This window comes from Cherax quadricarinatus, chromosome 32 (assembly GCF_038502225.1).
Source record: "Cherax quadricarinatus isolate ZL_2023a chromosome 32, ASM3850222v1, whole genome shotgun sequence".
Lineage (NCBI taxonomy): Eukaryota > Metazoa > Arthropoda > Malacostraca > Decapoda > Parastacidae > Cherax > Cherax quadricarinatus.
Window position 1 is genome coordinate 33922464 of NC_091323.1, and position 12717 is coordinate 33935180.

Sequence of the window (12717 nt, forward strand, 5' to 3'; positions counted from 1 at the left end):
GCCAGTATACTAGTGGACTTGCAGTACATGCCAGTATACTAGTGGACTTGCAGTGCATACCAGTATACTAGTGGACTTGCAATACATGCCAGTATACTAGTGGACTTGCAGTACATGTCAGTATAATAGTGGACTTGCAGCGCATACCAGTATACTAGTGGACTTGCAATACATGCCAGTATACTAGTGGACTTGCAATACATGCCAGTATACTAGTGGACTCAGTTGCAAGTCAGTATACTAGTAAACCTGCATGTCACCATAGCCATCACAGTCCGGCTGATCTGTTACTGTCTCAAGGAATTATATAGATTTGTAAGTAATTTCGTGTTGGTTGTTGAGGATAATTCTACGTTTGTGAGGCTCGTGTGTATTAATGACGTTGTGAGCTTCACCAGCGTCTGCCACCCACCTCCTGACACACACACACACACACACACACATACACACACACATACACACACATACACACACATACACACAAACATACACACGCACACATACACACACACACAAGGGGAATGTCCTATGAAGAAAGGTTGAGGGAAATCGGCCTGACGACACTGGATGACAGGAGAGAGGGCCAGGGGAGACATGATAACGACATATAAAATACTGCGCGGAATAGACAAGGTGGACAAAGACGGGATGTTCCAGAGAAGGGACACAGACACAAGAGGTCACAATTGGAAGTTGAAGACTCAGATGAATCAAAGGGATGTTAGGAAGTATTTCTTCAGTCATAGAGTAGTCAAGCCGTGGAATAGCCTAGAAAGTGAAGTAGTGGAGGCGGGAACCATACATAGTTTTAAGGCGAGGTATGATAAAGCTCATGGAGCAGGGAGAGAGAGGACCTAGTAGCAATCAGTGAAGAGGCGGGGCCAGGAGCTATGAATCGACCCCTGCAACCACAAATAGGTGAGTACACACACACACACACACACACACACACACACACACACACACACACACACACACACACACACACACACACACACACGTACATTAGCGCTTACTTTTGGTTATAATATATATAGTATAATGTGCCGAATACGTTAAACTGGTCAATTAGCAAGAACTCATTTAAAATTAAGTCCTTTCTAAAAATTTCTCTTATATGTTTAAAAATATATATTTTTTTCATTTACGTTAATGTAAAAATTAATAATTTCGTACCAAAAGAACCTTAGAAAACTTACTTAACTTTATTATAACAAGTGCAGTTTAATTTTACCTAATCCAACTAAATATATATTAGGTAAGTTTACAATAATTTAATAATAAAAAAAAAACACAATGAAATGTATTTTTTTCGTTAGGTTCAGAATGATTTTTGCGAAATTATTGCATACACAAATTTTCGCTTGTATTATTCGAGAAGAAGAGCGTTGCTATTTAACCCAAAACCGCAGGTTTTACCTATTCGGCACGACATATACGACATAACGGATATAGCCGCACTTCATAAAGGTGACAGCAAAGCATTAGCTAAGAACTTTGGAAAAATATCTCTATAACGTCCCACTTTAAAATCTTTGAAAGAGTGCTAACCACGATTGCAAATCACCTGGATTCCCAAAAACTGCACAATTCAGGGCAACATGGGTTCAGAGCAGGTCGCTCCTGCCTCTCGCAACTACTGGATCACTATGATATGGTCTTGGATGCACTGGAAGAAAAACAAATGCATATGTAATATACACAGACTTTGCAAAAGTCTTTGGCAGGTGTGATCATATCGTAATAGCGCACAAAATACGTGCTAAAGGAATAACTGGCAACGTGGGCAGATGGATCTTCAACTTTCTAACCAGTCGAACACAGAGAGTAGTGGTCAACAGAGTTAAATGGGAAGCTGCAGTAGTGAAGAGCTGTGTTCCACAAGGCACAGTACTCACCCTCATCCAGTTCCTCATCCTCATATCAAACATAAGCAGAGGTATAATCCACAGCACCGTGTCATGCTTTGCAGACGATACTAAGATCTGCACGAGAATGCCATCTATTGAGGACACGGTTAACCTCCAAGAAGATATAAACCAAGTTTCCCAATGGGCAACGGAAAACAATATGATGTTCAGTGAAGACAGATTCCAACTATTCCGTTATGGAAAACTGGAGGAGATAATAGCTAGAACTAAATATACTACAAACTCACATCTTTACCTTTTAATTGTCCAGAGTATGAGGATTCTCAGGGGAGAGGTAGCTGGTTCCTGGCCTCTCGGGCCTTGAGATGAAGATCACAAAGGCACAACACCCTGACTGGAGCAATACACAAATAACCCGCACGTAGGAGAGTGTGACTTTGTAAACGGTCCAAGTCGGACCGAAACATCATCGTGTGTGATGCGTGTCTGCAGCTCCGGCGTGTACCTCATCTACCCCTGCACCGTCCACTTCAGTGTCTGTCTGCCCTTGTCACATCCTCTGAGTATGTTGCACATCGCGATCATATCTTCCATTTTTCTCTTTTCTTTGAAGGTCGTTAAGTTCATTTTGGTCTTTCACTATAATTACCCCTCCCCCCCCAGCGTTTGTTAGTTGCCAGTTGTCAAAAGCACTTGTCGATAGGCACTTGATCTGTTGTTTGTAGTTTGTGGTGTCTGTATGTGCGTGCGTGCGTGCGTGCGTGCGTGCTTGTGTGCGTGCGTGCGTGCGTGTGTGTCTGTAAGAACCCGGGTGCTTCGGTGTGTTTAGGTGGAGTCGATAAAACACTGGAGGATGTTTGCGTGTTTGGGTCATGTTTGCGGCACCCGAGTAAACACCTCCAAACATAATATCAAGTGAGGATTGTTTACTTCACATTTTCTAAGCAACTCAGTTATTGGTGGTTTTATCCCTATTAAAAATAACTATATAGCAATAGGGATAGCTTAATATTATGGTAGGATAGCTTAATATTATGGTAGGATAGCTCAATATTATGGTAGGATAGCTTAATATTATGGTAGGATAGCTTAATATTATGGTAGGATAGTGCAATATTATGGTAGGATAGCTTAATATTATGGTAGGATAGCGCAATATTATGGTAGGATAGCTTAATATTATGGTAGGATAGCTTAATATTATGGTAGGATAGCGCAATATTATGGTAGGATAGCTTAATATTATGGTAGGATAGCTTAATATTATGGTAGGATAGCGCAATATTATGGTAGGATAGCTTAATATTATGGTAGGATAGCTTAATATTATGGTAGGATAGCGCAATATTATGGTAGGATAGCTTAATATTATGGTAGGATAGCGCAATATTATGGTAGGATAACTCAATATTATGGTAGGATAGCTTAATATTATGGTAGGATAGCTCAATATTATGGTAGGATAGCTCAATATTATGGTAGGATAGCTTAATATTATGGTAGGATAGCTCAATATTATGGTAGGATAGCTTAATATTATGGTAGGATAGCTTAATATTATGGTAGGATAGCTTAATATTATGGTAGGATAGCTTAATATTATGGTAGGATAGCTCAATATTATGGTAGGATAGCTTAATATTATGGTAGGATAGCTTAATATTATGGTAGGATAGCTTAATATTATGGTAGGATAGCTTAATATTATTGTAGGATAGCGCAATATTATGGTAGGATAGCTTAATATTATGGTAGGATAGCTTAATATTATGGTAGGATAGCTTAATATTATGGTAGGATAGCTTAATATTATGGTAGGATAGCTCAATATTATGGTAGGATAGCTTAATATTATGGTAGGATAGCTTAATATTATGGTAGGATAGCTTAATATTATGGTAGGATAGCTTAATATTATTGTAGGATAGCGCAATATTATGGTAGGATAGCTTAATATTATGGTAGGATAGCTTAATATTATGGTAGGATAGCTTAATATTATGGTAGGATAGCTTAATATTATGGTAGGATAGCTCAATATTATGGTAGGATAGCTTAATATTATGGTAGGATAGCTTAATATTATGGTAGGATAGCTTAATATTATGGTAGGATAGCTTAATATTATGGTAGGATAGCTTAATATTATTGTAGGATAGCTCAATATTATGGTAGGATAGCTTAATATTATGGTAGGATAGCTTAATATTATGGTAGGATAGCTTAATATTATGGTAGGATAGCTTAATATTATGGTAGGATAGCTTAATATTATGGTAGGATAGCTCAATATTATGGTAGGATAGCTTAATATTATGGTAGGATAGCTTAATATTATGGTAGGATAGCGCAATATTATGGTAGGATAGCGCAATATTATGGTAGGATAGCGCAATATTATGGTAGGATAGCTTAATATTATGGTAGGATAGCTTAATATTATGGTAGGATAACTCAATATTATGGTAGGATAGCTTAATATTATGGTAGGATAGCTCAATATTATGGTAGGATAGCTCAATATTATGGTAGGATAGCGCAATATTATGGTAGGATAGCTCAATATTATGGTAGGATAGCTTAATATTATGGTAGGATAGCTCAATATTATGGTAGGATAGCTCAATATTATGGTAGGATAGCTTAATATTATGGTAGGATAGCTTAGTATTATGGTAGGATAGCTTAGTATTAGGGTAGGATAGCTGAATATTGGGGTAGGATAGCTGAATATTGGGGTAGGATAGCTTAATATTGGAGTACGATAGCTTAATATTAAGATAGGATAGCTGAATATTGGGGTAGGATAGCTTAATATTGGGGTAGGATACCTCACTATTAGGGTAGGATAGCTTAATCAGTATTGGGGGTAGGATAGCTTAATATTAGGGCAGGATAGCTGAATATTAATAGAGATATTTTTTAAGTGTAAATGGGCCTTGGTAAGGCTTCGTAAATATAGAGATTCCAAAACGCGGCCGGAGTGAGCAATAAATGAGGCCAGTCTATCATGCGTGCCAGCGGCCGCTGACCCTCTGAGCTGACACCTGGCACTCTGGCTGACGCTTGACACTGTCGCTGATACTTGGCACCTTTACTGTGGCTGATACTTGGCACGTTTACTCTGACTGACACTTGGCACCTTTACTCTGGCTGCCCCAGTATGTTTCGGTCTAATACACAAACAACTCGGACATTGGAGAGAGAAGCCTGCAACGATGTTCCGGTCCGACTTGGACCATTTACAAAGTGCCTTTTGTGCTCTTCATGTCCGGGTCCACACTGTGGTCCGCAAGATTCGGGACTAGAGGGTGGCCAGGCGGTACATAGATGTGGAATCTTACTGGTACCCAGGGATGGACAGTCAGATGACAAGGTGAAGCCTGCTTTAACCAGCTTCCTTTACATCAAACTTCTTTCTGTCTTAGAGTAACTTTACTGGCCAGATGCATAGTTATGTTCCTAGGGAGGTGGTTGGCCGGGTGGGACCTTCAGGAGAGAAGGCAGGACGTGGGTGTTTGGAAGGCAGGACGTGGGTGTTTGGAAGGCAGGACGAGGGTGTTTGGAAGGCAGGACGTGGGTGTTTGGAAGGCAGGACGTGGGTGTTTGGAAGGCAGGACGTGGGTGTTTGGAAGACAGGACGAGGGTTGCCTGGAGGTTATTCTGGGGATCAACGCCCCCGCGGCCCGGTCCATAACCAGGCCTCCCGGTGGATCAAGGCCTGATCAACCAGGCTGTTACTGCTGGCCGCACTCAGTCCAACGTACGAGCCACAGCCCGGCGGATCCGGCACTGACTTAAGGTATCTGTCCAGCTCTCTCTTGAAGGCAGCCAGGGGTTTATTGGTAATTCCCTAATGCTTGATGGGAGGCTGTTGAACAGTCTTGGGCCCCGGACACTTATGGCGTTTTCTCTTAGTGTGCCAGTGGCGCCCCTACTTTTAAATGGGGGTATTTTGTATCGCCTGCCCAATCTTTTACTTTCGTAGGGAGTGATTTCTGTGTGCAGATTTGGGACCATTCCTTCCAAGATTTTCCAAGTGTAGATTATGATATATCTCTTCCTCCTGCTTTCCAACGAGTACAAGTCAAGTGCTTCCAAGCGTTCCCAGTAGTTAAGGTGCTTGACAGAACTTATACGTGCAGTAAAGGATCTCTGTACGCTCTCAAGATCTGCAATTTCACCTGCTTTGAATGGAGATGTTAGTGTACAGCAGTATTCCAGCCTAGAGAGAACAAGTGATTTGAAAAGGATCATCATTGGCTTGGCATTTCTCGTTTTGAACGTTCTCATTATCCATCCTATCATTTTCTTTGCACTTGTGATTGTGGCACTGTTGTGATCCTTGAAAGTGAGATCCTCACACATTACTACTCCCAGGTCCCTTACATTATTTTCCCTTACATTATTGTATGGCCAGAGTCTGTAGTATACTCTGTTCTAGTTATTATCTCCTCCAGTTTTCCCATGAACCCATGTTGCCCTGCATTGTGCAGATTTTGGAAATCCAGGTGATTTGCAATCCTGCTTCTTAACACTCTTTCAAAGATTTTTATGATGTGGGACGTCAGAGCTATTGGTCTATAGTTCTTAGCTAATGCTTTGCTGCCACCTTTATGGAGTGGGGCTATATCCGTTGTTTTAAGTGACTGTGGAATTTCACCCATGTCCAATCTCCTCCTCCATAGTGTACATAGGGCACGCGAGAGGGGTTTCTTGCAGTTCTTAATGAATACAGAGTTCCACGAGTCTGGGCCCGGGGCCGAGTGCATGGGCATGTCAATGGCTTTTTCGAAGTCTATCGGAGTTAGAGTAATGTCGGTAATCTGGCATACAAAAAATTTATGGAGGGTGTTTGGCTTTCTACCTCTGGCAGTGAACGTCACTTGAAGACAACTCTGTCTACATTTAGTATCAAGCACACACACATCTCACCCCAAAAAATGTAGCGACCTCCTGTCTAAAGGAGTGTGTCGTTCTTCTTCGTGTACTTTCTTTCACCCAAAAATGTGCCACTCCTCGGTCCTCCAGAAGCAGTGTTACAACATCGACTGCCCTGCATACCATCTAAAAGGGACCAGGAGGCACAGACCCCACAAGACAAACAATAGTAGCTACGACAACCCAACTCCAGGTGATTTTTTAGTGGCAGGAAACGGACAAAGAAAATGGAAGGAAATAAAAATAGTCCACCGCCTTGGAGCCTTGTTGGACTGGAGGCGCAGCCAGTGGCCACCCATGGCCCTCCAGAATTACAACTACTGATGCCAATAACAAAATCCCCCCAACAAACACAGAAAACAACCTCATTCATATTTGCTAATATACAGGGCCTTAAGCCATCCACCAACAACAAAATACCTTTTATCAGTGGACTTCTAGAGGAGTCTAATGCAATGTTTGCAGCCTTCACAGAGACTCACACAAAAGATCACTTTGACAGTGAAATATGGATAAGTGGTTACAACCTTTTTAGATGCGACAGAAAAAAACAGGCAACAAGAGGGATTGGCCTGCATGTCAAAGAGTCCCTTATCTGCAGGGAGTTGCTGAACACCACAAATGAGGTAGTTGAAGTTCTATCAATAAAGATCGAGAACCAAAACCTAGTCATTGTGGTTGTATACAAGCCACCAGATGCAACCTCCCAACAGTTCAAGGAACAGCTACTGAAAATTGATTACTGTTTGGAAAACCTTCCAGCTCCATCCCCAAACATCTTACTGCTTGGTGATTTCAACCTAAGGCATACAAAATGGAAGAATGTAGCAAATAATGTTATAGCTGAAACAATCCCCGGAGGTAGCGCAGATGAAAGGTCACACACATATGAGCTACTAAGTCTCTGCGAAAAACACACCTTAAGCCAGCAGATAGTGGAGCCAACAAGACTAGAAAACACACTTGACCTTATCTTCACAAATAATGAGGACCTGATAAGAGACATAAGAATATCAAAAACAACTAATTCCAATCACAACCTAATCGAAGTCCAGACGTACATGCATAGGAGTCCTGATCAGCAGAATGCATGTACCTGTGAAGGTGTCTTCACAAATTACAACTTCAACAACAAGATCATCAACTGGGACCAGGTAAACCATGTCCCAAACGAAACATGTTGGGAAGATGTCTTAAATGACATGGATCCAAACCAGTGCCTTGAAAGGATCAACTTCCTGGCAGCCGAAACATGTTCTAGGCATATTCCCCTAAGAAAGAAGAAGAGCAGGAGTAAACTGGAGAGAGAAAGATGCTCCCTCTACAGAAGACGACAAAGAGTCACTGAGCTCCTCAGGAGTGCTAGAATATCTGATACACGAAAGGAGGCGCTGACCAGGGAAGTGGAAACTATCGAACTTAAGTTAAATGACTCTTACAAGAACCAGGAGAGGCAGGAGGAGCTTAAAGCTATTAGTGAAATTGAAAGAAATTCAAAATATTTCTTTTCATATGCCAAAAACAAGGCAAATACCACATCTAGTATCGGGCCCTTACTCAGACAGGATGGGACTTACACAGATGACAACAAGGAAATGAGTGAAATATTGAAATCCCAGTACGACTCTGTGTTTAGTGAACCACTAATCGGTCTGAGGATCGACGACCCAAATGATTTCTTCATGAATGAGCCTCAAAACTCCATAAATGTATGCCAGATTTCCGACATTACCCTAACTCCGATAGATTTCGAAAAAGCCATTGACAACATGCCTATGCACTCAGCCCCGGGCCCAGACTCGTGGAACTCTGTTTTCATTAAGAACTGCAAGAAACCCCTCTCGCGTGCCCTAAGTACACTATGGAGGAGGAGCTTGGACATGGGTGAAATTCCACAGTCACTTAAAACAACGGATATAGCCCCACTCCATAAAGGTGGCAGCAAAGCATTAGCTAAGAACTATAGACCAATAGCTCTGACGTCCCACATCATAAAAATCTTTGAAAGAGTGCTAAGAAGCAGGATTGCAAATCACCTGGATTCCCAAAATCTGCACAATCCAGGGCAACATGGGTTCAGGGCAGGTCGCTCCTGCCTCTCACAACTACTGGATCACTATGACATGGCCTTGGATGCACTGGAAGAAAAGGGAAAACACCATAAGTGTCCGGGGCCCAAAACTGTTCAACAGCCTCCCATCAAGCATTAGGGGAATTGCCAATAAGCCCCTGGCTGCCTTCAAGAGAGAGCTGGACAGATACCTAAAGTCAGTGCCGGATCAGCCGGGCTGTGGCTCGTACGTTGGACTGAGTGCGGCCAGCAGTAACAGCCTAGTTGATCAGACCCTGATCCACCGGGAGGCCTGGTCATGGACCGGGCCGCGGGGGCGTTGATCCCCGGAATAACCTCCAGGTAACCCCCAGTCATGTGTTTGAAGGTCCTCCTCCAGCCTCTCTTCCTTCTCTGTGGCTTGTGAAGCGCAGTTGACTGTGGAACACATTGTAACAGTTCGCCCACGAATTTGGCAATTTCGCTTTCTGTATTTCTTTTTAATTTTCCGTAAGTTGTGGTAACCTCGGGAAATTCCAAGAGACTATTTTGACATCGACAGCTTAAAGGAATTATTAAATAATGCTGAGTATTTTAGCTTGGTATAATAACATTTATGTTGTATATTGTATTTTATAGATGACATTAGTTTTTTTTATTTTTTTACCCGTCATGTCCGCATTCTATTTTTTTTTATTGCCAAGAGCGATGACTGATCCACTCAGTGTCAACATTCTTCACATTTCAACACCGCCTACCCGTATCTCACTGTCCAAAACTTTCCTTATATAAGTTTATATGAAAGCTCCAAACATTATGTTTACGTCTGCGAGGAGCCAACTTGTATAGTTAACCTTCTTATTGAAGGATTTACCACTTGAATTGTTTAGGTTATTTTGCTCTGATAGTACTCATGGTAGTGTAGCCTGTAGTAACACGGTACTTAGTGTACATATCCTTGTTTCCAGTGCTGCGTGTGATAATAATAATAATAATAATAATAATAATAATAATAATAATGTTAAGTGATGTAAATAATGGTGTGCCCACAGGAACAGCGGACAGTGAGGGGAGTGGGTCGGCGGTGGGTCTCCTGCGGTCTGCCAGCCAGGGTGGTGGTGGCGGCGCCTCCAGGGACCGCACTGGTGACCGCGGCCGAGCCCGCTCCCTCTCCAGCGTGCCGGACGCTAGCGGCATCGCTCCGCCGCTGAGCATCCCGGCGTTGCTCTCGCGGGCGGCAGCGGGCGGCGGCGCCGGTAGCGAGACGGACGGCAGCTCGCCCGAAGAGTACCTGCTGGATGGTCCTCTTACCTCGCTAGGTCTGGGCCGGGTCTTCACCACACACTCCCTCCCCGCACATCTCTGGTCCTTCAACGGTAAGTCAACACTTTCTCGGTAATCATCTCTCATTCAGGTAACGGGAGGGGTAACCTCTATTACTTGGATTACGAGCCCTTACCTGGGATATTGGCACCCCTGCTATCCTTCTTGGGGGATGTAAACACTTGTGTTTGCTCCTCTGTCATCACCATCACTGCTTTTGTCATACACAGGTAGGTTCCTTCCTCACCTGCTGCTTCACACAGGTAGGTTCCTTCCTCACCTGCTGCCTCACATAGGTAAGTTCCTTCCTCACCTGCTGCCTCACATAGGTAAGTTCCTATCTCACCTGCTGCCTCACGCTGGTACGTTCCTACCTCTCACAAAAATATCCATCGATTCGGCGGCAAGTCCAGTATTCTTAAATTCCATTTTCGTAAACAAGAAATCACTAGTGCTGTAGGGAGAGTTTGTACTCCGGTGAAATTTCAGTGTCTCTGAAGAATTTGTAGTGATACCGACTTCTCAAAGAGGGTATCAGTGCACTGCCTCCCTGCCCGTCACACTAACATGACATAAATGTCTTTGAGAGAGAGGTTAAGGCATTACACCAGTTTTATGAAAGGCTACGAACTCCTGAGTCCAGATCAGCATGACTCACCCGCACCAGCTATGCTGGCCCAGTGTGCACAGTAGGAAGACCCGGAACTTCACAGCAAGACCCTGCAGGTCACAGCAGGAAGACCCGGCAGGTCACGATAGGAAGAACCTTCAGGTCACGGCAGGAAGACCCAGTAATTTACAACAGAACGAACCAGCAATTCACAGCAGGAACATCCAGTGGTAAATTTACGGCAGGAAGACCCAGCAATTTACAGCAGGAAGACCAGCAATTTTCAGCAGGAAGACTCAGTGGTTTTCAGCAGGAAGACCCAGCAATTTTCAGCAGGAAGACCAGCAATTTTCAGCAGGAAGACTCAGTGGTTTTCAGCAGGAAGACCAGCAATTTTCAGCAGGAAGACGCATCTCCTACAACAACAGAGAATCACATCAAAATCATGGAGGTATTGGAAGGGAGAAAACTGCATTATTGTATTAGATTTTTGCCAAGGTATTTGTCACATGATCACCGAGTGATAACCTATGAGGTGTGAGGGTATAACATGAGGTGTGGTGGTATAACACGAGATCTGAGAGGGTATAACATGAGGTCTTGAGGGTACATGTTATGTAGAGAAATTAATGCTACATTATATAACAAAAAAAGGCACAATACCGTGACTGGAACGATACACAAACAACCCGCACATAAAAGAGAGAAGCTTACGACGACGTTTCGGTCTGACTCGGACCATATACAGTGTGACGTTGTAAATGGTTCAAGTCGGACCGAAACGTCGTCGTAAGCTTCTCTCTTTTATGTGCGGGTTGTTTGTGTATCACAGTGATCGTCAACAAAACAATCTCACCTGTGTTCCTCATGTTGCCTCACACTGGTAGCGTGTTCCTGAGTAGTTCCTCACCTATGTTCCTCATGTTGCCTCACACTGGTAGCGTGTTCCTGAGTAGTTCCTCACCTATGTTCCTCATGTTGCCTCACACTGGTAGTGTGTTCCTGAGTAGTTCCTCACCTATGTTCCTCATGTTGCCTCACACTGGTAGTGTGTTCCTGAGTAGTTCCTCACCTGTGTTCCTCATGTTGCCTCACACTGGTAGCGTGTTCCTGAGTAGTTCCTCACCTATGTTCCTCATGTTGCCTCACACTGGTAGTGTGTTCCTGAGTAGTTCCTCACCTGTGTTCCTCATGTTGCCTCACACTGGTAGTGTGTTCCTGAGTAGTTCCTCACCTATGTTCCTCATGTTGCCTCACACTGGTAGTGTGTTCCTGAGTAGTTCCTCACCTATGTTCCTCATGTTGCCTCACACTGGTAGTGTGTTCCTGAGTAGTTCCTCACCTGTGTTCCTCATGTTGCCTCACACTGGTAGCGTGTTCCTGAGTAGTTCCTCACCTATGTTCCTCATGTTGCCTCACACTGGTAGCGTGTTCCTGAGTAGTTCCTCACCTATGTTCCTCATGTTCCTCATGTTGCCTCACACTGGTAGTTGTTGGTAGCGTGTCACACTGGTCACACTGGTAGCGTGTTCCTGAGTAGTTCCTCACCTGTGTTCCTGAGTAGTTCCTCACCTGTGTTCCTCATGTTGCCTCACACTGGTGGATCCCTCGCCTGTTGCATCATTTGAATCTTATGAAGCTGTAAGGTGACGTGTACCTGCTGCACACGTCCTCACAGCAGCAGCATCACACACACAAGACCAGACGTGTACCTGCTGCACACGTCCACACAGCAGCAGCATCACACACACAAGACCAGACGTGTACCTGCTGCACACGTCCTAACAGCAGCAGCATCACACACACAAGACCAGACGTGTACCTGCTGCACACGTCCACACAGCAGCAGCATCACACACACAAGACCAGACGTGTACCTGCTGCACACGTCCTAACAGCAGCAACATCACACACACAAGACC

At 43.6% G+C, this 12717-nt stretch overlaps 1 protein-coding gene across 5 annotated transcripts in view; it reads left to right on the top strand.

The window, feature by feature from the left end:
* Positions 1-10276, top strand: part of LOC138853517 (uncharacterized) — a 123104-nt gene extending 112828 nt beyond the window's left edge. For all 5 annotated transcript variants that reach the window (XM_070090629.1, XM_070090628.1, XM_070090630.1 and 2 more), the window contains one exon: positions 9915-10276. In XM_070090629.1, the coding sequence (XP_069946730.1) occupies positions 9915-10261 (347 nt within the window). In that variant the 3' untranslated portion in view covers positions 10262-10276. The remainder of the gene's footprint in view (positions 1-9914) is intronic.
* The last annotated feature ends 2441 nt before the right edge of the window (positions 10277-12717 follow it).